This window comes from Colletotrichum fioriniae (genome assembly GCF_027942845.1).
Source record: "Colletotrichum fioriniae strain IMI 355084 chromosome Unknown scaffold_1, whole genome shotgun sequence".
Classification (NCBI taxonomy): Eukaryota; Fungi; Ascomycota; class Sordariomycetes; order Glomerellales; family Glomerellaceae; genus Colletotrichum; species Colletotrichum fioriniae.
The window spans coordinates 5,223,406-5,246,061 of record NW_027076837.1 but is presented as its reverse complement, the minus strand read 5'-3'; the positions used below and the strand labels follow the sequence as shown (position 1 = coordinate 5,246,061).

Here is a 22,656-nt window from a genome sequence, read left to right as displayed (position 1 = left end):
GTTGACTAAGCTGAGTACCTTACCCATTTACCGAGTCGTAACTATGTGAAGCTTGATACATTAGGTAGAAACCTTAAACTACTTGAAGCTTACATGACTCTTGCCGCCGCGCAACGCGTGGATGGCGGTAAGGGCACCAGTTAGGCGAATATTTCACATTTTCGGAGGCAAATTCCGTTCTCCAGATACCATAGTGCGCGGATAGATTAGAAGTCAAACGGGCGCTGCTAAATGAGAATAAAGGTATCGATTGTCTCTAAATTTCCGAAAAAGCTGACGATTGAAACACACCTTAACCCAAGAGCTCATGCAGACCTTCCTCCTTCAGTGTCTCCCTCACAGCCTCTAAAACCTTGGCGTGGACCGACGGCGGTGCCGCGATGAAACCGTAGTTTGCCTTCATCTTCCGTCCCGCTACGAAATTTACCGGGTTGCCGTCGACATCGGTGACCTTCCCGCCAACCTCCTCAAAAAGCAACATAGCGCCCGCGTGGTCCCAGATCTTTGCGAGACGATCACGCCGCCGGTAGGCCCAGAACGTGCAATTCGCCTGGCCGAGACCAAGGACCGTCCACCGAAGCACCCAACCGAGCAGATCGTTGCCTGGGTACGCTACACCGAGGCGTTCGGCGACTTTTTGGTGGATACCCGGAGCCCCAGACTCGGAGCCCTCGATGCATGTCACTGACACCAGGGATTGCGTCTCCACGTCGGCGTGGCGGGGGATCTTTGTGGGCTCGAAGTCGATCGGGCCAGGGAGCGGCCGGATGAATGTTCCGTGCCCTCTGACTGCGAACATGATGCTGCCGGTACCGGTGGGGTCGATGGAGTCGTTGTTGATGGGCGCCTTCGCGTCGGCCGAGAGCAGCGGCAGGCCGACGATGCCAACACTCTGCTTCCCTTCTTCCATCAAGCAGACGTTGATGGCGTAGAGCTCACCCCGCACAAATGTCTTTGTTCCGTCAATAGGGTCAAACACCCAGAAGCGGCCAGTAGGTGAAGGGTCGCTAAGGCCGCACCAGTCAATCATGTCGCACATCTCCTCTGGTGACGTAGGCAGCTTGCATAATGAGTCGGCGGTCTTGTCGTTCTCGACCTGCTGCAGCAGCGCCCATACAGACTCAAGAAGTTTGGGGTTCTCGCGGAGGTCGGCGGCGGACTCCTCGCCCACAAATTTATCGTCGGGGAAAGCGGCGTGCAGTGTGCTCGTCAATAGGGCCTGGATGGCGAAGTCGGCAACGGTGACTGGGCTGAGGTCCTCTTTTGTCACGACGCCCTTGTCATCTTTGACGAGAACACGGCGGCTAAGCTTGGCGCCGTGTTGGATGGCTGCAATGGCAGTTGCCAATTCTCGAGCATATGGTCCGTCCATTTTCGTAGCTAGGTGATGCCGTCTATCGGGGAGAACGGTGAAATGAGGTGGGTGGTGTTGAGAGTAGTGTCGACGATAGGTGGGGTGAATTTGACAGCGCTGATCAGTGATCGTGCTGAGTGGGTTCGGTGAGTACCAGTTGATGAGTCAGGCAATTAATGTGGATGCGATGTAAATGCAGATGCGGATGCGGTTGTTCACCTCATGCAGGTTTGATGTTCGCAACCGGGAAGATGACTGGCGGGAGTGGTGAACTGCGAATGCCGCCGCGTGAATGTGGTTGAATGCAGTTTCTAGAATGGTGCCGATGATGTCAGACCACAAGTTAAGGTAGGGTAGGCGCGCTTTTCCCAAGCGCCTTCCCGATGCAAATTTTGCCGGAAGAACTCCGGTGACGTGGGACCTGGAAGGAGTGGCCTCGGCATCGGCGTCGGCAGCCCCGGTTCGAAAAGCGGGCCCATATCCGTTATCAAGAGCTTCGGATCCGATCTTAAATGGAGTAACCACGACATGTAGTGTGGAAGGAGCTTACAAATGGAGAGTAAAGAGTATCACAAGGTCTTGGCTGCTGAAATATATATAAGTTATAAGTTACAAAGGCAACAAGCCGCGTCCTAAGCTTAACTATTGGCTCCAAATCTCATTTTGGCAGATCCCATGTGCAGGTTTGCATGATGTATTTCCCTGGTGGAGGTCCGGTAAGCGATCCCGCCATTCAAGTCGCGGTGAGGGAGAATCAGGTACTTACTGTCTTTCCATGTACGTTTCTTATGGAACAGCACAGCTCTCAAATACCAAAGCCTGGTACACCACACGGCCGCCAGCGCATCTCGCATCGCCCGGTCCAGGGATACCAGGATGTTGAGACTATACATGCCGCTATTGGATTCCTCAACCGCTATCCTTGTTCCCTTACCGTCAAGCCAGTCGAAAACTTGGTTGTTGCGGCGAACGTCGAACAGTAGCTCTCGCGCTTCGTGATACTCGGTCCTGTCGCTCGCCTTCCGCCGACCCACTAGCCAGGCTTTGCATTCGCTCTTGCCGATTTTCAAAAACTTAAGCCCGATACTACCTAGGCCACTTCGGGATGTTGGTTTGATGTAGTACGGGAAAGTCTCCTGGAGAATAGCGGGCGGGCGTTCCAAGTTGAAGATGTGCCTCGAGTTTGTGACAATTTCGGGCAGATGATTCGACTCATTAGGCCGTTTCTTGATGCTGTAGTCGATGCGGCTGAACTCTACTAGTCTATCGGTTTCTCGCAGGAAGTCTATCTGGTGGTTGATCTCGAAGATCCCCGGCGCATCCGCACTCCGGGTGTTGGCGGAATGGATGAATCGGCCAGCCAGGCGAAGTGTATCTGGCGGCAAATTCTCTGAGACAGTACCAGCATCTACCGTGTAGTCTGGCGGAAGATCGGGGTTGGTGTTGACTTGTGCCATTTGCTCTTTCAACGTCTTCTTCTCTGGATCTAAAGCCAATGATGATTATCTGGGCTGGCTGAGCAACGGCTTCGAAGAACAGTTGCACAGGTCAAACTATTGTAGCAGAAGTAGCGCCTCGAACATGATACTGATTGAGTGGATTGCAGTGAAACGAAAGCCTGGCGGTCGAGCGTGGTGACATGTTTTTGATGAATGAGGTCATGTGCAACATCGAATGAGCCGTGACAGGCCCAAACGGCAAGCGTTGCCTGAGCATGCTCCTGCACGTGCAACAGACAGTTAATTGGCTCCTTTGTTTGGCTGCCTAAGTAAGCGGGCGATGAAGAAACGTTGAAGCGCTACATCGCTCGGGAGTGCGGCAAACGTGATTGGGCCCTGTGCTCTGTCAGCAACTCGCCTGAATCTGAAAGTGCGGCATAATGTCGGAAATGCCTCAACGTTATGGTCAGCTGCGCCTAGTTTTGCCCGACTTGTATGGCAAATTGTCGAGAACCGAATTCGTGAATGCGGGTGGCCTCAAAATCAACTAGATTCACGACACAGGCAACAGTTTGAAGTCATGTACACAACCTATAGAAACATATATTTTTGCGCCATTTTCAAACCCTCGCAAATTGTTCAAGATCCAGATTGTGATTAAATCTCATTTTGTCTAAGTAGTTACACTTACTAACTCATCAATGCACTTTTGCCTCAATCTAGTTCCAGGACAAAATTCCATTCACACATCAAGGTTGGACTGTAAGAAATCCGCGAACAAGTCACGCATGTGTGGTCGACAATCGGAATGGTTGTTGATGGTTTCTTATTCAGACAGTAAAAATGATACGATTTTGGGAATGCCCGCTCATATACTATGGCAAAAAAATTGCCCTTACAATAACGACCAACCGGCGTTAGGTCCATTTGTCTACTTCAGCCTCGAGGCTATTCACCAAGGCACACGTACGTGCGAGTCTTCACGCTGTTACCTGTTTGTATGCCTAGTACGGGCCCGTGAGATGGATATCCAGCTCCTAGCACGATAAAGGTTCATTGAATATTCTACTGAGCCTCATGTCACTGGTATGGTGTGTGCGCCGTCAAAGATAAGGCTGAGTCTGTGCTGTTATGAGAAGGTTGCAGCTCAAAGCCCCTGCTTGCATACCCGTCCGTGCCGTTCCTATGAGCTGGATAAGGTACTGGACTGCTGGCAGGCTCGAGGAGTAGCTTCGGGGACTATTGCTGGTCCCGTATCTGTCAGATGCAAAGCAGTGCAAGGGTAGTTGATAACTGCAACAACTTGGAAAGGAAGTCGCAGCCGTAGATCATACTCTGTCCGGATAGCCACGTTCGGCATGTTATTGCAGCTGCTATCTGCACCCTAGGCGTAGGCTCTTGTCCCTGTCTTACGTCTCTTCGGGGTATTCTGGCCTGATTCAGCCTTGTGGTAAAGTTGACAGGCCGTTTGTGCTCTTTTGACCTAGCCCGGAAGAGATAATTATAGATCTCAAAACCCTTTCTAGAGTTGCAGATCGTCTATCGGTAGATGAATATGTAGACTGCAAACTCCTGGGGAGTGAAGCGAGTACAGCCAGCGTCATTTCACAATGTCTACGCGAAGGAGTTGGAATTGGATTACTCTGGCTGTGATGGCTCACCGACATGGCATTTGCTGCTTGTCTATGGTGAAAATTTGATGGAAAGAACTCATCGAACTATGTACTTCAAGATGCGATTAGGCAAGTCAGGGTCTAGATGGGCAATCCAGGCCCAGGTTTCATTCATACAAACACGTGCATAGCCAGCCGTCACAAGCTCCGGAGGTGTTGTTGTCAAGGATGAGAAGCAGTTGCGACATTTAATTAGAGATTCGGTCTAGGGATAGGCTCACTGGTGCGACATGGATGATGGGTGAAGCATACGGGTAAGCCCATTGGACACTGAGTGCAACAAACACAAAAAAAAGTCAATCCTTTAATTAACCCGAGAGTTTCTCTCGCACAGTGCTCGCCATGGCGAATCTATCGCCTGATTTGAGGAACTAGAGGCGAAAACTCTGCGAAACCTTGAATTCAGTCGTAACAGGGCAATCTGACAGCCCAGGTTGGCATTAGATAATTGGTCAATGCATCGAATTGTTCCGGCGCGATCGATGTCTGTAGCCGAAGCCAGCCGGCCCGCGGACTTCTCGCTACTGGACAATTGCCACAAAATCGCTCCTTTGAGAATGAGTCGAGTCTCTTTACGGGAATAAGTCGTCTGACACCAAGGCAAGACACACACGCCTCATGCATGGATCTTTTCTTCGACGGGCCCGAGTCCGCGCACAATTATTCGTCGCCTGCAGCGCGTATCCTACGTCATCGAGCGAGAGAAAAAGCCTTGCTGCGGGTTCACAAAGCTGCAAAAGGACCAGTAACGCGCCAAGACACACAGAAACGGGTCAAGCGGCAGGCATTCGAGAAACGGCAAAGTGGAGCCTCTTCGGTCCCGCAGGGGTGGGGCCGTTCGGTATTGGAAGGGATCCACCGATGTCCACTCTACGGTTCCGTTCCAATCAAGCCATCGGTAGCTTCCACGCCGTAGGACTCGGCGTCCTGCGCGTCGTGCCATTCTCCACTCCTCCTTAAGGTAAGACGAGACCTTGGCAAATGGGAGCCCGTCTCTCATAGTTCTTCACCCTTGCGCCCGCCGTCGTTTTGCTTGAGGGGTGCCACGGTGCCACGGTTGCTTTGCGGCTTTGCCTGGGTCTGCTTTCTCAGGATCCCTACAAAACTCAATGAGAGCGCCCAGCGCCGAGAGCGCACGCGTGCCCAGCACCACCTGCCCTATCCTATCGGACAGACATTGCGGCTCAAACACCACAAGTCCTTATCAGCGCGCTTGATGATCGACCCCTTCGACGCCGACCCTGAAAGATGAGCTTCTTTCAACGTCGACTCGTTGATGCATCGTGAGTGACATTCCTCACCGGGGACACACCGCTTGCGGTAGGCTCTTTGACGAACAGCCCCCCCTCCTCCGCTAACTTGCCGCCCACCGACTCAGCCTGTGGGGTCACCTCATTTCCCCCCGTTGGAAGAACGAAAAAAAGTGTCCACATCCCTTGGCTGGGCATTGACTGGCGGCTGCATATAAAGTGGATAATGGTCGAGTCTTTTGAGACACGCTCGTTGGTTGGTTTTCTTAGCATCTTGCACCACCTTATTGTGCGAAACTGCGAAACTGCGACGGATAATGATTGGCTCCTTCTTGCGCGTTTAGATGACATAAAGACAAATTTTGGTTATTTCTTTGCTCCCTCACTGGCTCAGATGAGCTGGGCAAAAAAGTACTGCGACATGGTGTCACGGGATACTCCCAGGATTCGTCCCCAGCCTTGCACCATTCTGCCTTGCTGCCTTGGTTTTGAGGGCAAGTTTTCCTATCATGTCATCCCACTGCGGCGAGTGGGATTGCAGGAGAAGGAGTCAGGCTTTCTTCCATTATGTTGTCACTGTCGGCATCTCCCCGAAACACACAAGAATAAAGGGAGATTGGCCACTCGTGCCACCTTACTGATGAACACGGCCCAGGCTCTCAGCAGCGACAAGATGACCTTTGCATGAGTCCGTCTGATGCTCATTGGCTGCCTCCCGACAATCACGGTTCAGTGTCCGACACACACCAAGTGGTCCCTCGCCAAACTTGCGCCCACCCACAAAGGCACGGACTAATACTCCAACAGGTTCCCATTCTTTCCCCTCAGCAAGTGAACCCTTGTGGTCCTGTGGTCCCTTCAGACAGCGCTGACAAGTGAGATTGGGATGAGCGAACGAGCCGACGGCTCTGAGAACCCTGGATGTATCCGTACTCCCTACCTACTGTATAGTGTGTAGTGTATGTAGTAGGGGGGATACGTATCTGATAACCCCGCATAGAATTGCCTGAGATGGCAATGTGTCCCTGCAGATAAAGCTGGAGATTGCGCCTCCCCCATCCTCAATCCTGCGAGGCGAACGCTGTATTCCGATATCTCTGCCACTCTGATATCGATAAGCCGCAACTAGGGTAGTAGTTGTACGTCTTAGTCAAGGCAAACTGATTACAATCCCAGACAACACATCGATGCGGAAGACGGCGACACGGCGACAAATCCCATGTTGGCACGGGCGAGCACTCCGTTCTCCGCAGCCGCACCCATATTCCGTAGCCCACCACCTCTCGAGTCTCCCCCAAAGCCAAGCCAAGCCACCCCCGTCCAATGGAAAGATGCATTCAGAAGCGGACGCTAAGACAGGGAATGACGACATTGCGGAAATATTCTGCCTTAGCACCAGCGCCGCGCCGAAGGATTGGGATGGGGTCGACACAAAATCCATGGATGGCATGGGGCATGGGGCGCAAACACAACAACGCCTGCGTACGGAATCAGGGACGAACCCAGTCAAACTCCACACAGACTTGCAACGTTCCTGGCCCTCTGTATGGATACTTTTCCTCGTTGTCCCTGGATTTCTGATGCAATCTACCTACACTACAGACTACGCCGAGAGCCCGCGGGTCGGGTTGGTTCAGAGTTCGTACCGGTCTGGCCTGTGGGTTGTTCAGCTGCAGAATGCAGAAAAGCTTTTGCATTTGGGTGTGTGTATACCTAGTAGCCCGGCGCGGCGCATTCTTCTTCTCACTCTTCGGTACACTGTGTGGCATGTGGCACGTTGCCTTGGGAAGAGAGAACAAGTTCGCCCAGGTCGCAAAAGTTTTTCCCCGGTCGATTGACCAGACGAGACGCTGATCGATCTGTCTGTCTGCTGCCACCCTTAAAACTAAACTCTCCCCCATCGAGATTCCCTCGCGTGCCTCCGTTCGAAACGTTTCGTTGCTCTCTCTTACTTCCTTCTCTCCTCTCTCCGCACGCCCTCCTCTTTGTGCCCACGGTTTCCACTTGGCTTTGAACCGTTTCTTCGTTCCTCCACATGCACACAGTGGTCTCCTCCCTCCGTCTCTCGTCAACACACCTCCACGGGGAAAGAGTCCAGGTAAAGCCGTTGCGCTTGAACTAGCTCGCTCTTTCACCATGTCGGGTTCCGAGCAACTCAAGGGCCCGGTTGAGACCGTCCCAAACGATAGGGTCTCTCTCGACAGCTATGGCTCCTCTGTACGACACAACTCCGATGGCCTCCAGCGCCGCCTGAACAACCGTCAGATTCAACTGATTGCCATCGGTGGCACAATCGGTACCGGCCTGTTCGTCACCATCGGCGGCGGCCTCGCCAAGGGCGGTCCCGGAAGTCTGCTCATCGCCTACACCCTCTACGCCTGCGTCGTTGCCCTCGTTAACAACTCCATCGCTGAGATGAGCACCTACATGCCTGTGTCTGGTGGCTTCATTCGTCTGGCTGGTGTCTGGGTTGACGATGCTCTCGGCTTCATGGTTGGCTGGAACTACTTCATCTACGAGGCATTGCTTATCCCATTCGAAATTACCGCGCTCAATCTCGTGTGCTCTTTCTGGAACGAAAAGATTACGGAGCCGGGTCCGACAGCGGGTTTCTGCATCGCCATCATCATCGCGTACGGGTAAGTCACATACCAATTCGTGGGAACGATTGACTCTTTTTTCCCCCTCCATTCCAGGGACAAGCAACTAGACCGACCGGACAATCTAGAGCTCGTCGTGTGCCCGCCCGTGACCCTACTCGTTCTCCTTCTCTCTCTCTCCTCTCGCCTCGGTGGTGCTTGTTGTGTATGCATGCTAAACGTCAATGTGTGATTCTAGTCTACTGAATGTTGTTGCTGTCGGCATCTTTGGTGAAGCTGAATTCTGGCTGTCAGGCGGCAAGGTCCTGCTCATCTTCATCCTCTTCCTCTTCACCTTCATCACGATGGTCGGAGGAAACCCCGCTCATGATGCCTATGGATTCCGATACTGGAAGGAGCCCGGCGCATTCGCGGAATACATGACGCAGGGTAATACTGGTCGCATGGAAGGCTTCATGGGTGCTCTGGCCACTGCCACGTTCACCATTGTCGGCCCGGAATACATCTCCATGATCGCCGCCGAGGCGAAGCACCCGAGCCTGTACATCAAGGGCGCCTTCAAGACCGTCTACCTGCGTTTCGGCCTCTTCTTTGTCGGCGCCGCCCTGACGTGCGGCATCGTGCTTCCCTACAACAACCAGACCCTCATCGACATCTACATCACCGGAACCGGCAGCGGTGGCACCGCCGCTGCCTCCCCGTGGGTCATGGCCATGGAGAACCTCAAGATCCAGGGTCTCCCCCACTTGGTCAATGCTCTGCTGTTCACTACCATCTTCTCCGCCGGTAACACCTACGTCTACTGCGCGACCCGGTCCCTGTACAGCTTGGCGCTCGACGGTCGCGCCCCGGCCCTGCTCCGCAAGACCACCAAGAACGGTGTGCCCGTCTACTGCTTCGCCGTCACCATGGTCTTCCCCTTGCTCTCCTTCCTGCAGTGCGGCAGCGGCTCCGCAAAGGTGCTCAACTGGCTGCTGGCCCTCATCACGGGCGGCGGCGTTATCAACTACCTCGTCATGTCCATCACGTACATCAACTTTTACCACGCATGCAAGGCCCAGGGCCTCGACCGCAAGACGCTGCCCTACTGCGGATACCTCCAGCCCTACGGTGCCTACGTTGCCCTCTTCCTGCAGACCATTGTCATTCTCGTCTATGGATGGTCTGCCTTCCGTCCCAAGTTCGATGTCGGAGGCTTCTTCTCCAACTACACGATGCAGCTTGTCGCGCCTCTCCTGTTCATCTTCTGGAAGGTCCTCAAGCGCACTCACTGGCTTAAGCCCCATGAAGTGGACTTGACATGGGACCGCCCCATTATCGAGGCCTATGAGCAGCACGCTATGGTGCACGAGCCCCCTACCACCTTCTGGAGGGAGATGCTCCAGATGATTGGAATTGGTCGCAACAAGGTGATCAAGGGCGAGAAGGCTTGAAAGAGTAATCCTTATGACGATGGTGGATGGCGCGTGATACCCCAGTGTGCTAGAATATACGGTCGGCTACATGTATGCAGCGTAATATAAAAGTTACCATCACTACTTGTCAATGTTGGAAAAGTTTCAATCACCACAGAATTATCCCGTTCACTTGAGGCGCCCTTCCTGAGATTGCTCTGGGCTATTGAAGAAGTCTCAAGTACCACTTATGTTCCGCAACTTCTCCGTACGCAATGCACGAATGATGAGTACGGAGTGACAAGACCGTATGTCGCATTGTTGCCTACGCTTAAGTACGCACATAGCCTTGTACCTCACTGCCCTGCAGCAGTTGATCGACGCGGTGGATATCCTAAGTCAGTGAGACCGTCAGCGCTAGCACTGGAAGGCACTGAAACACGGCTCATTTTCATACTTGAACACTGCCTCGGCTGATGCGCTCATCTCAAGAGACATGTCTTTGCACAACAACTCAAAAGTAGGAAGGGTAGATGTAGTTGAAATGGGAATGGTGCGACAAGCTCACACGTCGCTTCACTTTGCAGCACTTCTGCTTATTTACCAATCTAATCACTACGTAAGGATTCCACGTATTTTCAGGCGCGACGAGTGACAAGGCCTTCATATCATCCTAAGGAAAGAAAGTGGGGTTTCCCGTCCCATTATCGGAAATTGCTGGTTTTCAACTCCCATCTCATTCTAGCATTCGATCTATCAGCTCAACACAGAGCCACGGACGGTCTACTTGAACCGGTTGCAGCGATTAGAAAGCACTCTCAGATGATACCAGTGTGGCCTTACATAAGGACGTTCACAGCTCACTCGTGTCGAGATTTTAAGCATCTGCACTTCTTATGTTTAATATTTCGACTGTGATCGATCCGTGGCTGTGAACTTTGCAGGAGGGAAAGTTGAAAAGGTGGAAAATCCGGGGGAAAAAAATGGTCTATTGAGACAGTGAGAGTTTCCACTGATACTGTGTATTACTACTGTGTAAAAGATAACGAGAACCGCCCGAGCGATGAGTAAAGGCAGAATAACCAAAACAAATACTTCGACTTTTCTCAGATGTCTTGATTTAGGTTCCGCGGCGGGGGGGGCGAGGGTTCAAAATAGATTCTCACACGCTTAAGACACACGAATTCTCTCACTTTAGAGGTGCCTTCTGTTCTCAAGCATCATGATTATCGCCATTTGCGTAGTTGAAAGGTTCTCGTATTGATATCTGATAATGGTCTCCGGTTTGTCTGTTTCCAGTCTGAGCCACCTGCACGCTTGCATGATTCGCGGATTATCATGTCTTTGGGCAGACAAGGGCCACCGACCACGACTGCGGTTGCATTGTGGCTTGCAGGAGCTGAACTTTCTATGCAGCCACCCCATAAGTCGCTGACTAGTTGGAATTGGGCCGTTTCCCAGAAGGCATTGTGCCAGGCAGAGATTGTGCAGGCCGGTAGGCTCCAGCAGGCAATGGCGAACCATTTGATTAGTCTTCCAATTATATTAAGACTGAGACATTTTGCCCATTATCATCGGATTATAGTTGCTTTCATATTATTCCTCGGACTTTGATGACTGAATCAATCATCATACGATGACATTTCCGCAATCCTGATCAATGGCTGAGCTAATCTTATCACCCATGGCTCGAGCCAAAGAACATCCTCATAAGGAGCCATGCACTGAATGCTTGAGACTACCGACAAAGTTGTTCGAACCAGGCTCGACCATCTCGCATTCATTTTATAACTGTGACAGTGCCGTTGAGAAAATTCAGCTCTCAGCTCAACAAGGATGTCATTTCTGTACCTTGATATTCGATGCGCTTGAAGCAGGGCAGAAAGGCGACTCTGGAGTTACCATTGACAAAACTGGAATTGTACTGAGGACTGTCTGGACTACCTCACGGCCCCAGTATTGGCACCCGAAGTCACCGGTTTACTCCATGCTCAGACCCGACGAAATGCACATCACTACCCCTACCAGGAGGGATTCTCTGGATAAAAGATCCGGTCCGTTTTTGACGCTATCCTGGGGCAATCGCGTCACTCAGCTTCGCTTCAACGCCCACTCTGATGCCATTTCCAAGAAACCTAGTACGTACGTGACGAACTGGGACTCATATAGCCAAACAAAGAACTTTGAGCTAGCCGAGAAGCAATTTTCCCCTTTGGCGGCACAGGCAGACTCCCCCAAGGTGTTTCAGCTTCTGAACTCCTGGCTGGATGAATGCCAGAAAAGGCACAGCGAGAAATGCGCATACGTGGGGGAGCTTGTTTTGAAGCACAAATTCGCTTCGCCTACAAGACTACTACGTGTCGGCGAGGAAGCCGAAAACATTGTCCTGGTGCTCTCGGCCGGTTTGAAGCGAGACGAAGGCGGCTTCGGGCCCTCGTACACCGCCTTGAGCCACTGTTGGGGAGATCCCAAAAGTGTGCCACAAACGACAAAGGCGAATCTGGAGCAGATGATGCGTGTCGGTCTTCGTCATGAGGAGTTATCTCCAACATTCCGGCATGCCGTGAAGATTGCGAGAGAGCTTAATATCGGGTGGCTCTGGATCGATTCTTTGTGTATTGTTCAAGACGACAAGGCCGACAAGGACCGCGAGCTGCCACTGATGGAGATTATCTATTCCATGGCTGTCTGCACTCTTGTCGCATCGGATTCCAAAGATGGAACTGGCGGTTGCTTCTTCCCTCGAGGTCCCAATCCAGATATGCACGTGCGGCCTTGCACAAAGACTTTTGACGAAGTAAGGACCAAGATGTCAGTCACCTTCCAGCCCTACATGACAGACTGGGCCCAGTCGATAACCAACGGCCCCTTATTTTCCCGTGGCTGGTGCTTCCAGGAGAGGCAGCTGTCGAAAAGAATCATCTACTTTACCAAGAGCCAAGTACTCTGGGAATGCCGGGCTTCCATCGCATCCGAAGCATACCCTCAGATCAGCAGTTGGTTTAGTCGATCAGAGCCCCCGTTTATGGCTCCGCCCTTCCGCGTCACTTGGGCTCGGATAACCGACAGAACAATGCTATTCAATAGCTTCGAGCGGGTTCAGCCGTGGTTAGATGAGTGGCTCCGCGTTGTCGAAGCCTATTCCGGCAAATCTCTCAGCAAACTAGAAGATCGACTTCCTGCGATCGCCGGTGTAGCGGCGCACTTTCAGCAAAATATACGCCGGCCCGACCGATTTCTCAGCAGCTATGTAGCTGGGATGTGGTTTTGTGATCTCGAGAGAGGACTTTCATGGAAGCCGTCCTTCGACCTTAGTACACATAGACCAGCAAAAGACAAGGGCTGGCCCCCGCCCCTCAAGAGTTCCGCGACATTCAGTGCTATTCCGGCAACACAATCTGAGACCCTATCCATGTGGCTTCCGTCCTGGTCATGGATTTCAGTTGATGGTCGTGTGCGGTACCCGTACGCCAGAGGTTCCTCCCAAAGGCCGACTGAGATTGGAATGGGCGGTATGGAATGGCTCAATCCGAAATCTAAGAATTTCAACGATTTATCGGTTCCTGATACGCCTCTTGAACCGTTCTTCGGCCGCACTTCGCTCAAGACTGACTTCGAGTTTGGAGGGCTCGAATGGGGGGTTATAGGCCTCACAAACTACGCTGTGGAGACTGTTATCTCCGAGAAACATCTCATAACAGATTCTGTTACTGTAACAGGAACTCCCAAGTGCTATTCGATGTTTAAGCAAATCGCCAATCCCTTCAAACTTACCAGGCGTTCAGAGCCATCGGCCGGCGGCGTTGTCATCATGGATACGAGCCCATTTCTGCTTCCAAAAACAAAGTTGTACTGCTTGAGACTCGGCAACTCCAAGAGTCTGTTTAACAACGAAAACTTGGTCGAGATTGGCCTAGTTCTCTTGGAGACGCCTTACAAGTCTATGGCTAGACTAAGTTCCAGCTGGCATTCGAGATCTGGTCCAGTGGTACAAAGAGTTGGCTTTTTCGAGATTGGCATGTGGGATAAGCAATGGGTTAAAAACGCTCGGCAAAGAACCTTCTACATCATATAGCTTCAATTTGCTTTTTCTTGTGTCGTCAGTGGCGGTGGTGTGTACTTATCTCTTGCTATCAGAAGGTCACATGCTCGATGAAAATCTTGAAAGAACTTTCAGTCATGAACGAATCTTCATAGTGTCGTATATTGCACGTCTAGCTTAGTGTCCAACCATAGCCTGCTGGGTTGGGTTGTATCTGTTTCCGTGCGGCTTGGCTGCATCGATAATTTTCCGCATCTCCACTCTCTCCTCATCAGAGAAAACAACGTCTCTTGATACCCAGTTCTCTTCCAATCTCTTGGCCTTTGTTGTGCCAGGGATAGGAATCATGCCCTGCGCGGCAACCCAGGCAAGAGCAATCTGAGGCAGAGTGACTCCCTTACGCACAGCAAGTTTCTTGATCTCATCAACGATAGCCTTGTTCTTGTAGAAGTTCTCGCCCTGGAACTTGGGACCTTTACATAGTTTTATTAGCGCCTGGGCGACATAGTTTCTTGTTTCCAGTTGTAACTCACTTCCGCGACGGAAATCGTTTGGTGCAAAGTCGTCTGGGCTCTTGTACTGGAAGTCATCAACGAGCCATCCGTGACCCAGGGGGCTGTAAGCCACGTAAGAAACTCCGAGCTCCTTGGCAGCTTCAATCAACCCGTCAGTCTCGTGAATGGTCTCGAAAGCTGAGTACTCGGCTTGAAGAGCATCGATCTTGGCAACTACGGGTTGTTAGTGAAGGGTCTGAGCACGTCTAAAAGTGAGACTTACTTGAGTTGGCCTTGCGAAGGGTGACAGCTGAGCACTCAGAAAGACCGATGTACTTCGTCTTCCCGGCCTTGCGGATCTCATCGAGCGCTGTGATGGACTCCTCGAGAGGCGTGTCTAAGTACCTGTGAGTGGAAGTTTCCTCTCATCTTCATTCGTGGCTTGGAAGCTTACTGGGGTCAATGCGATGAAGGTAGTAGAGGTCAGGGGTGAAACCAAGTCTCTCAATAGTGCCCTCGATGTACTCCTTGATGTGAGAAGCAGAGTTGGTGATGCCGCCAGAGCCAAAAACGTCAAATCCACACTTTGAAGCGACTGAAAGTACAAGAAAGTCAGTTACAGCCAATCAAGTGAGAATACTTGGGGACCACTGACTGAACACCTTGTCGCGAACGTTGTGCTTTCTAATGAAGTCGCCGAGAAGCTTCTCGTTGACACCAGCCTGGTAAACAACCTAGTCACGAAGAGGTTAGTGCCTCGTGGAAAGCATATACGCAAATAGGGATCATGCGCAACGGTGTTGAGGGGACTGTTTGACAGCCATTGACTTACTGCTGTATCCCAGAATGTGCATCCGAGCTCAATTGCCTTGAGGAGAACGGGTTCAGCCTCTTCCAAGCTCAGATTGCTTCCCAGGCCGAAACTCAGACCCATAGCGCCGAAGCCTGGAGAGTTGACTTGGATGTCCTGGAATTGGAAAGTCTTGGCCATCTTGATCAATTTTGATTGTTGTATTGGTTGTACTCTAGACGTGATTCCGTGAGTTTGAGTGATCTGCTACTTCAACGATGGAAAACGGTCTTGGCTACGAGGTCATTTAAGATGCGTTGGTGAATGCATTCCCAGTGACGTAGCTGCAGCGAAAACGACATGGCCACGGAGTTACGGCGATAATATGCGACTGGCTGACAACTAGAACGTGGATCCAATGATCTTCGTCCCACAATATGGCGCCACGAAACTTTGCCAAACACCTCAAAACTGTGCTCGAGCCAATGAACGATTTTTTACTTAGCCGGAAATAATATATCATTCTCCGAGATCCTGGATTTAAGGAAGTTAGACAAGCTGATGTGAACTCTCCAAGTCTTTTGTATAAGTCGCATTCGGTCTGGAACTCTTGGTCAGTGCATGAGTCGCATAACAATACTGGCACTGCCGACATGCCGTCGCCTCGATGACGCTAAGTCAGAGAAGACGGCTTTCGCCGGAATATTACCTGCTGAAGCATCGGCAAAGCGGCACCCTACCAACAAGGCAAATCTTTTTACTCAAGAACAGCCTGGCTACCTTATGGTCTGATCAATATCCTTCAGTAGTATCGATCCGGCAAATTGTCTGTCTCGGGAAACTGTGCGCCCACTCCCAGTCCACGCATCCAATTTCAACTCAGTTGGCACTCGTCTTCACAATCTGATGAGCGATTGTATATGACATCTGATCTCTGTCTGCAGCATCTATAACGAAGACTGGATCTCAGATCCATTTGTACACTATCATTGCCGAACCGACTCGGCCGAGTCATGCCTGCTAGGGGTAGGAGCTTGTATTCACGACTTGACGTGATCAGAACAAGCAGCTAACTGATGTCACTATTCCGCAGTGGGCCTTGGCCATCCACTTTGTAAATTAACTACCTCCCTTTTCGCGCTGACAGCTTCGGTAATAGCAGTACTATCTCTAACTCCATGCAACTCAGGAAGGCTTGAAATACGGCACTTCCGCAAGTCGAACCATTTCAATTCATCTTCTACTAATGTTTCTCATTTCGATACCCTGCTCTCATTCTGTTCTGAATCGACCAACACAATGACGTTGCGACTATTCGGATTTCAATTGTTGGGACTGGCAGCTCTCCTATCCTTGCCAGTCTCATCAGCCCCTACTACTGGTTGCGATTGGCGGAACGCAAGTGAGGTCACGATATTGCAGTCCGTCCCCGGAACACAATCGCTCGAGAACATTGCGGTTCGGGAGAATGGAAACCTTCTAGTCACATCCACAGCCTCCCCAACCCTTTTCGGTCTATCGCCAGAAGCCGAGTATGCGCCAGTTCCTGTTGTCACTATCGACGGTGTTAACAGCCTCCTCGGAATCACTGAACTCGGCGAGAAGGATGTCTTCTACGTCCTCGGGTCAAACCTGACCGCAACCGAAAACTCAAATGGCTTGTGGAAAGTCGACCTTCGCAACTTCCGTACCTCGCACAACGGAAATGTGCTCCAGCCAGCTGTGCTATCGCTCGTCACACTTATCCCATCCGCTCTTCAGCTCAATGGCATGGCACGTTTGGCCAAAAATGATACGCAGAACCTGCTCATGTCCGACTCTGGCCGAGGAACCGTCCTCAGACTGAACGTGTACACTAAAGTTGTCGAGACGGTCCTTGCTGAGCCCGAAATGGCTCCAATTTCATCGAGTTCGAGCATCGGCGTTGCCGTCAACGGCATTCGCATCCGGGATAACAAACTCTATTTCGTGAGCTTGGACCAAGGCCTATTCGGCAGAGTCCCCATCTCTCTTACCACCGGAACGGCCACTGGCTCCGTGGAGACTCTGGCCACCAACATCACTTTTGGTGATGACTTTGCCTTGTCGAAAGACGGTAAAACAGCCTATGTTGCCACAAACGGTCCTCTGGAGGTTCTCGGAATCGATTTGGTACACGGAGGAAAGACCGTTGTTGCATCCTCGCCCCTTCTTGGGGCTGCATCTTCGGTAGCTCTGGACTTCCACCACCCTCGCAGGGTGTTGTACGTGACGGGCGCTGTGTCATCCGGCAATAGCACTGTTGGCCATGTGTCCCGCATTACTTTGAGGTGCTAGGCTGAAGAATGAGGAACATCACAGAGCACTTTCCTCTCGTCTCTTTAGCAGTCGCGATGCTAGTGTCAATAATTTGTATCTAGGGAAGGTCTCTTTAATAGGATCATCGTTTCATAGCACCACTTGTACCAGCGTACTGAAGATGGAACCGGAGTGACAAAACAAACGGGGTATTATTGATCAAAACTCGCTATCTAAATGCTCTTCTTCCGCTCTTCCCACCAACTATGCAACGGCGGAGCTCCCGAGCATATAATGTTTATCGGCGTCTCCAACAGGAATCGATCGATGGCTTCAGGTGGACCAACGTCGAGATCATCAAGTCGAAAGAGGCTCTGACCGTTTTCGCGTAGCATGGACGAGAATTTTGGTACTATTTCTGGGACTGCCAACAGCTTGTAGCCCCTCTCTAGGAGGCCAGTTCCTGTCATGGCGTCGATCACAGCTTTTGCTGGTTCGACTTTTGGAACGATCAGCCTTCAGTCATAGATGATAGCTGGCTGAAACACAATTGAGATCGATGACTTACCCATGCCGTACTTCTGCATCTCTCGCTCAGTCTCGATGATTCGGTATTTGGTGAACAGGGGGTTCGTCGTCTCCAGCTTTCGTGCTTGGATATGCATGTTGAGAAGGTTCACCTCGAACGGTCCGCCATGCGTAACCCACGCAGTCCAGAAGTCTTGCTTGTGAACCTTCTCAACATACTGAACCAGATCCTTGATCATATCCTTCTCAAAAATCCATTCCACACTCTCCAGGTTCCAAAAGGCGGGTCCGAATGAGTCCATAGATCGATCTAGAACGTTTGCAGCGGCGCCGATAAGTCTCCGCATGAAATCGTCGTTGGTCATTCTTGACCTCCAGATTGTGGGTGCCTTGACATAAGCATCAAAGGTTTGACGCATGCTGAACGGCTGCACTGCAATAGCCTCAGAGTCCAGCCAGAGCGCGTAGTCATACTCAAGCTCCAGCGCTGCTGACATCTTTTTGATTGTCTGATATTGGTACTTTCCACGTTCTTTAAGAAGTGCCGACGTATCATCGCCCGTGATTTTCCCGGTCGTCATGGAATGAAATACAGGGGGCAGAATGTCGAACATGTTGATGATGTTGATTTTCGGTTTCGGCCCGTGAATGTTCATCACTGGCGTCGGGAAAATACTGTAGGTTGGCCCACAGGACTTCAACTTCTTCATTGCATCTTGAAACATTACAACCTCGTTCGAGTCTGACACGACGACGTGGAAATCGATTTTCGACTGATCTGTACAAAGGCACATATAAGACTGCAGGAACTCCATCGCCAGCGGCATGTGTCCACTCTATATTTGATTAGCAACTATAATCTCTGTCTCCAGCGACTAGAACTTACAAATGTCGGAAGAATGACGGCATACTTCAACTCCTTCAGCCTCTGCGAATCTGACGTCTCGTTCTTGTTCGATCCGAGGTAATACATCTCATCTTCTTCATTATTTGCGCCATGTTGATCGTACGAACTTGCGTGACTGGTTTGCGTTCCGGTCCTTTCTCTTGAGAAGTCGATTGAATGAATGTCGAAATGTGGCCATATGGTATGACTGAAGAACACCACTAAAATCACAATACCACTCAGACAACTCAAGTACAGCCACCGAGCCTCTCTGGCCGACGTAGAAAATGGCTTCGTCAATATCATGGTGTGCCGTCGTCCATTATCCTCCTAGAAAAAGTTGCATCCCATGAAAATTAACCCACAGCAGCTTAATGCCCTCCGGTGGTAGTAATGGCGTTCTCTTCCACTTTATACCATAGCCATTGACATCACTCTTGTACGCCCACCGGCACCGTAGGTTTTCCATCGCATGGTCTGCCTATTAACTTGTTAAGGCCTGCCCGATTTCTAGCCCAGGGTAGATGGACTGTGGGGGGAGGGGCTATGCCTTATCATCAGTTCATCAGAGATGCCGATAGACATTGACTGTCTCGAAAATGTGAGTTACTAGGGTTCAACTCGTGATATTAACTTTGCCGCTGAAACGCTCGCATTCCGTCGAAGCCGTTTGGCCCGGCCTCTGTTAGCCTTGATTGCGTCTCCCCCACACGCGAAATATCCTTCCCCATTGCCACTTGTCATGAACTGGACCATCGGAACTGATTTCGACTGAAATTGACAGTCCGTGGTGATGGTTCTCAAGGCCCCCCCATGTTACGTCGCATCCCTTTGCCTTACCGAGTTGCTTTTGGTCGATTTCTTGCGGGGCTGCTAAGCTTCAGAACGTCCCATCCGCGCGGCTACCCCGTCGCACAAGCATCCACTTGCCCTCCCGCCGGAAAGCTTGTCTGATACTTGGTCCCCGCAAGCAGGCACGCCCGTGCTAATGATGCTCGCTTTCCCAGTCTGGCGGCCTGGTGTGGATGGAACGGAGGATTGATGAAACCCATCATCGGCGGGATGTCTGCTATCATCTTGTAAGTCATCTGAACAGTTCCTTGGTGACAGCGAGATCACTGCAACGCAGCTATGGTTGTGTTCCTTTAATGGAGTCGAGAATTGTTCGGTCGAGGTAGAAATACGAAAAAAGTTTGCGCAGATAATTTCACAACGGGACAAACGCGACCGAAGGTTTGCTCATCGTCAATCTGTGACTTGTAAGATGCCGACAGAGTGGCCACTCAATTTCCCCCGATTTGAGTTTCTGCTCGCCATTCGGTTTACGCCGGTGACCCTTGACGCCCTATGCCAGACGGTCCACTCACATTCGACTGACATGTGGGCATAACAAAGTCTGACAATATTAACTCCAGAGTTTGTATGACACTAAGAATAATCCAGCAACTGCAAGAGAACAGCGTCGTAATCCACTCTTAACTGCCTACAGCTCGTATCGTCAATCAGAGACAGCACACTTAACTACATGATCCGATATGATTTCACAAATCTTCCCCACCGCCGTCAGCGACTCGCTCAGATTGTTCCTTTATTTGGAGATAGCGCTCCTTTACTGGCACACTCTCGTATGCATCATGACCCCCAGCCTTCTGGTACCAGTAAGCAACCACAGCGTATAGACATTTATTGCCCGAGCCCCAGTCATTGGGTTTATACTTCTCAATGTAGGCCTCGAAGCTTTTGTGGAAAGGCACGTCATCACACACGTGGAAGCGACACACTGATGTGTGCCCGTTGGCATCTAGCTCAATGTAAGGTTGGCAGGCGTAAGCGCTGTCAAAAGTCGGGAATGGCGGTTCGGCTGCCCACGCGTAGCCCACATAATCTTCTGAACCAGTGCCAAAGGTTGATGGGAACTTTTCGCCGTCGACGAAGAACTTCTCGTCTCCCTCGCCCCACCACCAGTCGATGGACTTCTCGCCGCCGACGCCGTACCACCAGTCCTTTGATGGGACCTTGGGGTCTTTCCAGCGGTTCCACACATGCATCTGCACGCCGCAGAATCTTCCGGGGCCATTATCTAACATTAATAAAGGCCAGTCGATCTCGCGGCCCTCTTTCTTCGGCTTCTCGAGGAAGGCATCTCGGTGCCACTTGGCGTGGAACCGAAGCATGTGTTTCGCAGACTTTTCCAATGGGCGGTGGCAGATGGTGAAGAAAAGCTTCTGCTCCTTCTTCCCATCGTTGACCAGCTTGATCTCGGCGCGATCGGAGAATGGCATGAACCAGTGACTGTAGAATCCACCCCCGTCTGTTGAACCCTGGGGCAAAGAACGGTAGGTCTGGATGCCAGGAACGCTACCAAAGAAGTCACCCAGTGGTGCCCAGATACTTGGAGACTTGTCGTGATCCCAGGTGATCTGGATAGCGAGCTCCCGGAGAATCTGAGCGACGTGATGAGAGTCCTGGACCAGGTCCAACGGCACCACGCGCATGCCAGTGATTGCTCGGTTGCCCGTCAACTCCCGAACGGTATGGGTCTTACCCGGTTTAATAGTGACAGTCAATGTTTCCATCATGTCGCCCTTTGAACGAGGCAGTGCGGACCAACCACGTTGACTCAGTTCGCGGTCAGCTGCTGCCAATGCCAGACAAGCCTCTCGATCGAAGTTGCCATCAAAGTGCGGAAGCGTAGTGTGTTTGGGAAATGAGGTGTAGGTGAAATGATAATACGCTCCCCAGCCAGGTCCGAGGCGGATCTTGGCATACTTATCATACGGAATGGGAATGAAGCAGTTACGTCCTCTTGACAGAGTCGGCGTTATCGAAGGGAAATTGTGTGGCATTCCCTGAAACCGATCGAATAGGTCCCGGAAAGGCATATCAATGACAGGCTTGTCATCATGCTCGTCGTCAATGAAGATCTGGATGCGGCCGACATCTGGCATCGCGGACCAGGTCCGCCAGATGACGCCTGGGCCCCGCTGCTCAAAGGCGACTATCCACTCGCCTTCTTCGCGGATGATGCCTCGTCCATCGTCGTTGGCGTCCCAGTCAATGTACTTGTCTTCCTTTGGGTCATAGCGTGAGGCCCGGTCATAGCTCGACATACACCCGCCGCGCTCTCCGGGCAACGGGGATTCAGCAAGACGTTCAAGGTCGTAGAGCCGTCGCACGAGGTCGGGATATGTCAGATGCATTGTTGGCAGCGAATTTCTTTTTTTTTGTTGGAGACGATCAAGTCCTGGGAAGCGGGGCTTTGAAATTTCGCTTCACCGGTTCGAGACGCCGCTGCGATTCCTCGACGTCTTATAACTGTTGGGGTAAAACTGCAAGGCCAGCTCTGCATGACTAGCATAGAGTTTGTAGCAGGTCAGGATCGGCCCCTTGGTTCTGATTAGACTCGTTCTTTGGTGTTTGTCATGAAACATGTCGGTGTCTTCCAGCGGCCTCGCTTCTCGTTTCCACGCGTCATTCGGTAGTCTACCATATGTAGTAATCGGCAAGGCAGTCCTTCGCGTGCATTTTGCATTTTACGTCCGATGTCTGACGCTGAAATATAGCCTGCTTGTTCTTGAATATCGCATGAAAACATTGCTTCTGTTGGACCTTCAACTTCGACGTCAGCAGCTTTTTGAAAGGGCCACAATGTCGCCCGTCCGCTATGTGCACGAGACTTCATTTGCCCGAGGCTTCTGATCGATGATATACCAGTCCAGAGCCCTTCAGCTTTATGAAATCAACAACTCAATACCAAGTTCCCGCTGAAAGCGCTTTTTCACACACCCGATAAGCCGGGAACATGCGATCATGATGCTACACCATTCGGGCTTACGATGCCAATCCAACGGCTCGCAATGATAGGAAAGAGCGAGTATGCTAATGTCAATAAGCCGAACCTTCCGCCATTCTTTTCGACAACACTCCTC

General features: G+C 51.4%; 6 protein-coding genes across 6 annotated transcripts; 2 read left to right on the top strand and 4 right to left on the bottom strand.

Annotated features, from left to right (window-relative positions):
• Nucleotides 1-292: 292 nt before the first annotated feature.
• N0V96_001335 (uncharacterized protein) lies at nt 293-1,372 on the bottom strand (the record flags this gene model as incomplete). The annotated part of the gene is made up of 1 exon (XM_053192024.1): nt 293-1,372. The coding sequence occupies one exon, from the start codon at nt 1,370-1,372 to the stop codon at nt 293-295; it is 1,080 nt and encodes a 359-aa protein (XP_053050632.1).
• A 6,480-nt stretch (nt 1,373-7,852) lies between these two features.
• N0V96_001334 (uncharacterized protein) lies at nt 7,853-9,749 on the top strand (the record flags this gene model as incomplete). Its single annotated transcript, XM_053192026.2, has 2 exons — nt 7,853-8,355; nt 8,555-9,749. 2 exons carry the CDS (start codon nt 7,853-7,855, stop codon nt 9,747-9,749), a joined length of 1,698 nt encoding a protein of 565 aa, XP_053050634.2.
• Nucleotides 9,750-13,929: 4,180 nt separating this feature from the next.
• N0V96_001333 (uncharacterized protein) lies at nt 13,930-15,237 on the bottom strand (the record flags this gene model as incomplete). The annotated part of the gene is made up of 5 exons (XM_065756209.1): nt 13,930-14,480; nt 14,530-14,616; nt 14,701-14,841; nt 14,902-14,980; nt 15,079-15,237. The coding sequence occupies 5 exons, from the start codon at nt 15,235-15,237 to the stop codon at nt 13,930-13,932; spliced, it is 1,017 nt and encodes a 338-aa protein (XP_065615449.1).
• A 1,098-nt stretch (nt 15,238-16,335) lies between these two features.
• Nucleotides 16,336-17,352, top strand: N0V96_001332 (uncharacterized protein; the record flags this gene model as incomplete). Its single annotated transcript, XM_053192028.1, has 1 exon — nt 16,336-17,352. One exon carries the CDS (start codon nt 16,336-16,338, stop codon nt 17,350-17,352), a length of 1,017 nt encoding a protein of 338 aa, XP_053050636.1.
• A 479-nt stretch (nt 17,353-17,831) lies between these two features.
• On the bottom strand, nt 17,832-18,814 carry N0V96_001331 (uncharacterized protein; the record flags this gene model as incomplete). Its single annotated transcript, XM_053192029.1, has 2 exons — nt 17,832-18,677; nt 18,728-18,814. 2 exons carry the CDS (start codon nt 18,812-18,814, stop codon nt 17,832-17,834), a joined length of 933 nt encoding a protein of 310 aa, XP_053050637.1.
• A 1,454-nt stretch (nt 18,815-20,268) lies between these two features.
• N0V96_001330 (uncharacterized protein) lies at nt 20,269-21,927 on the bottom strand (the record flags this gene model as incomplete). The annotated part of the gene is made up of 1 exon (XM_053192030.1): nt 20,269-21,927. One exon carries the CDS (start codon nt 21,925-21,927, stop codon nt 20,269-20,271), a length of 1,659 nt encoding a protein of 552 aa, XP_053050638.1.
• Nucleotides 21,928-22,656: the final 729 nt, after the last annotated feature.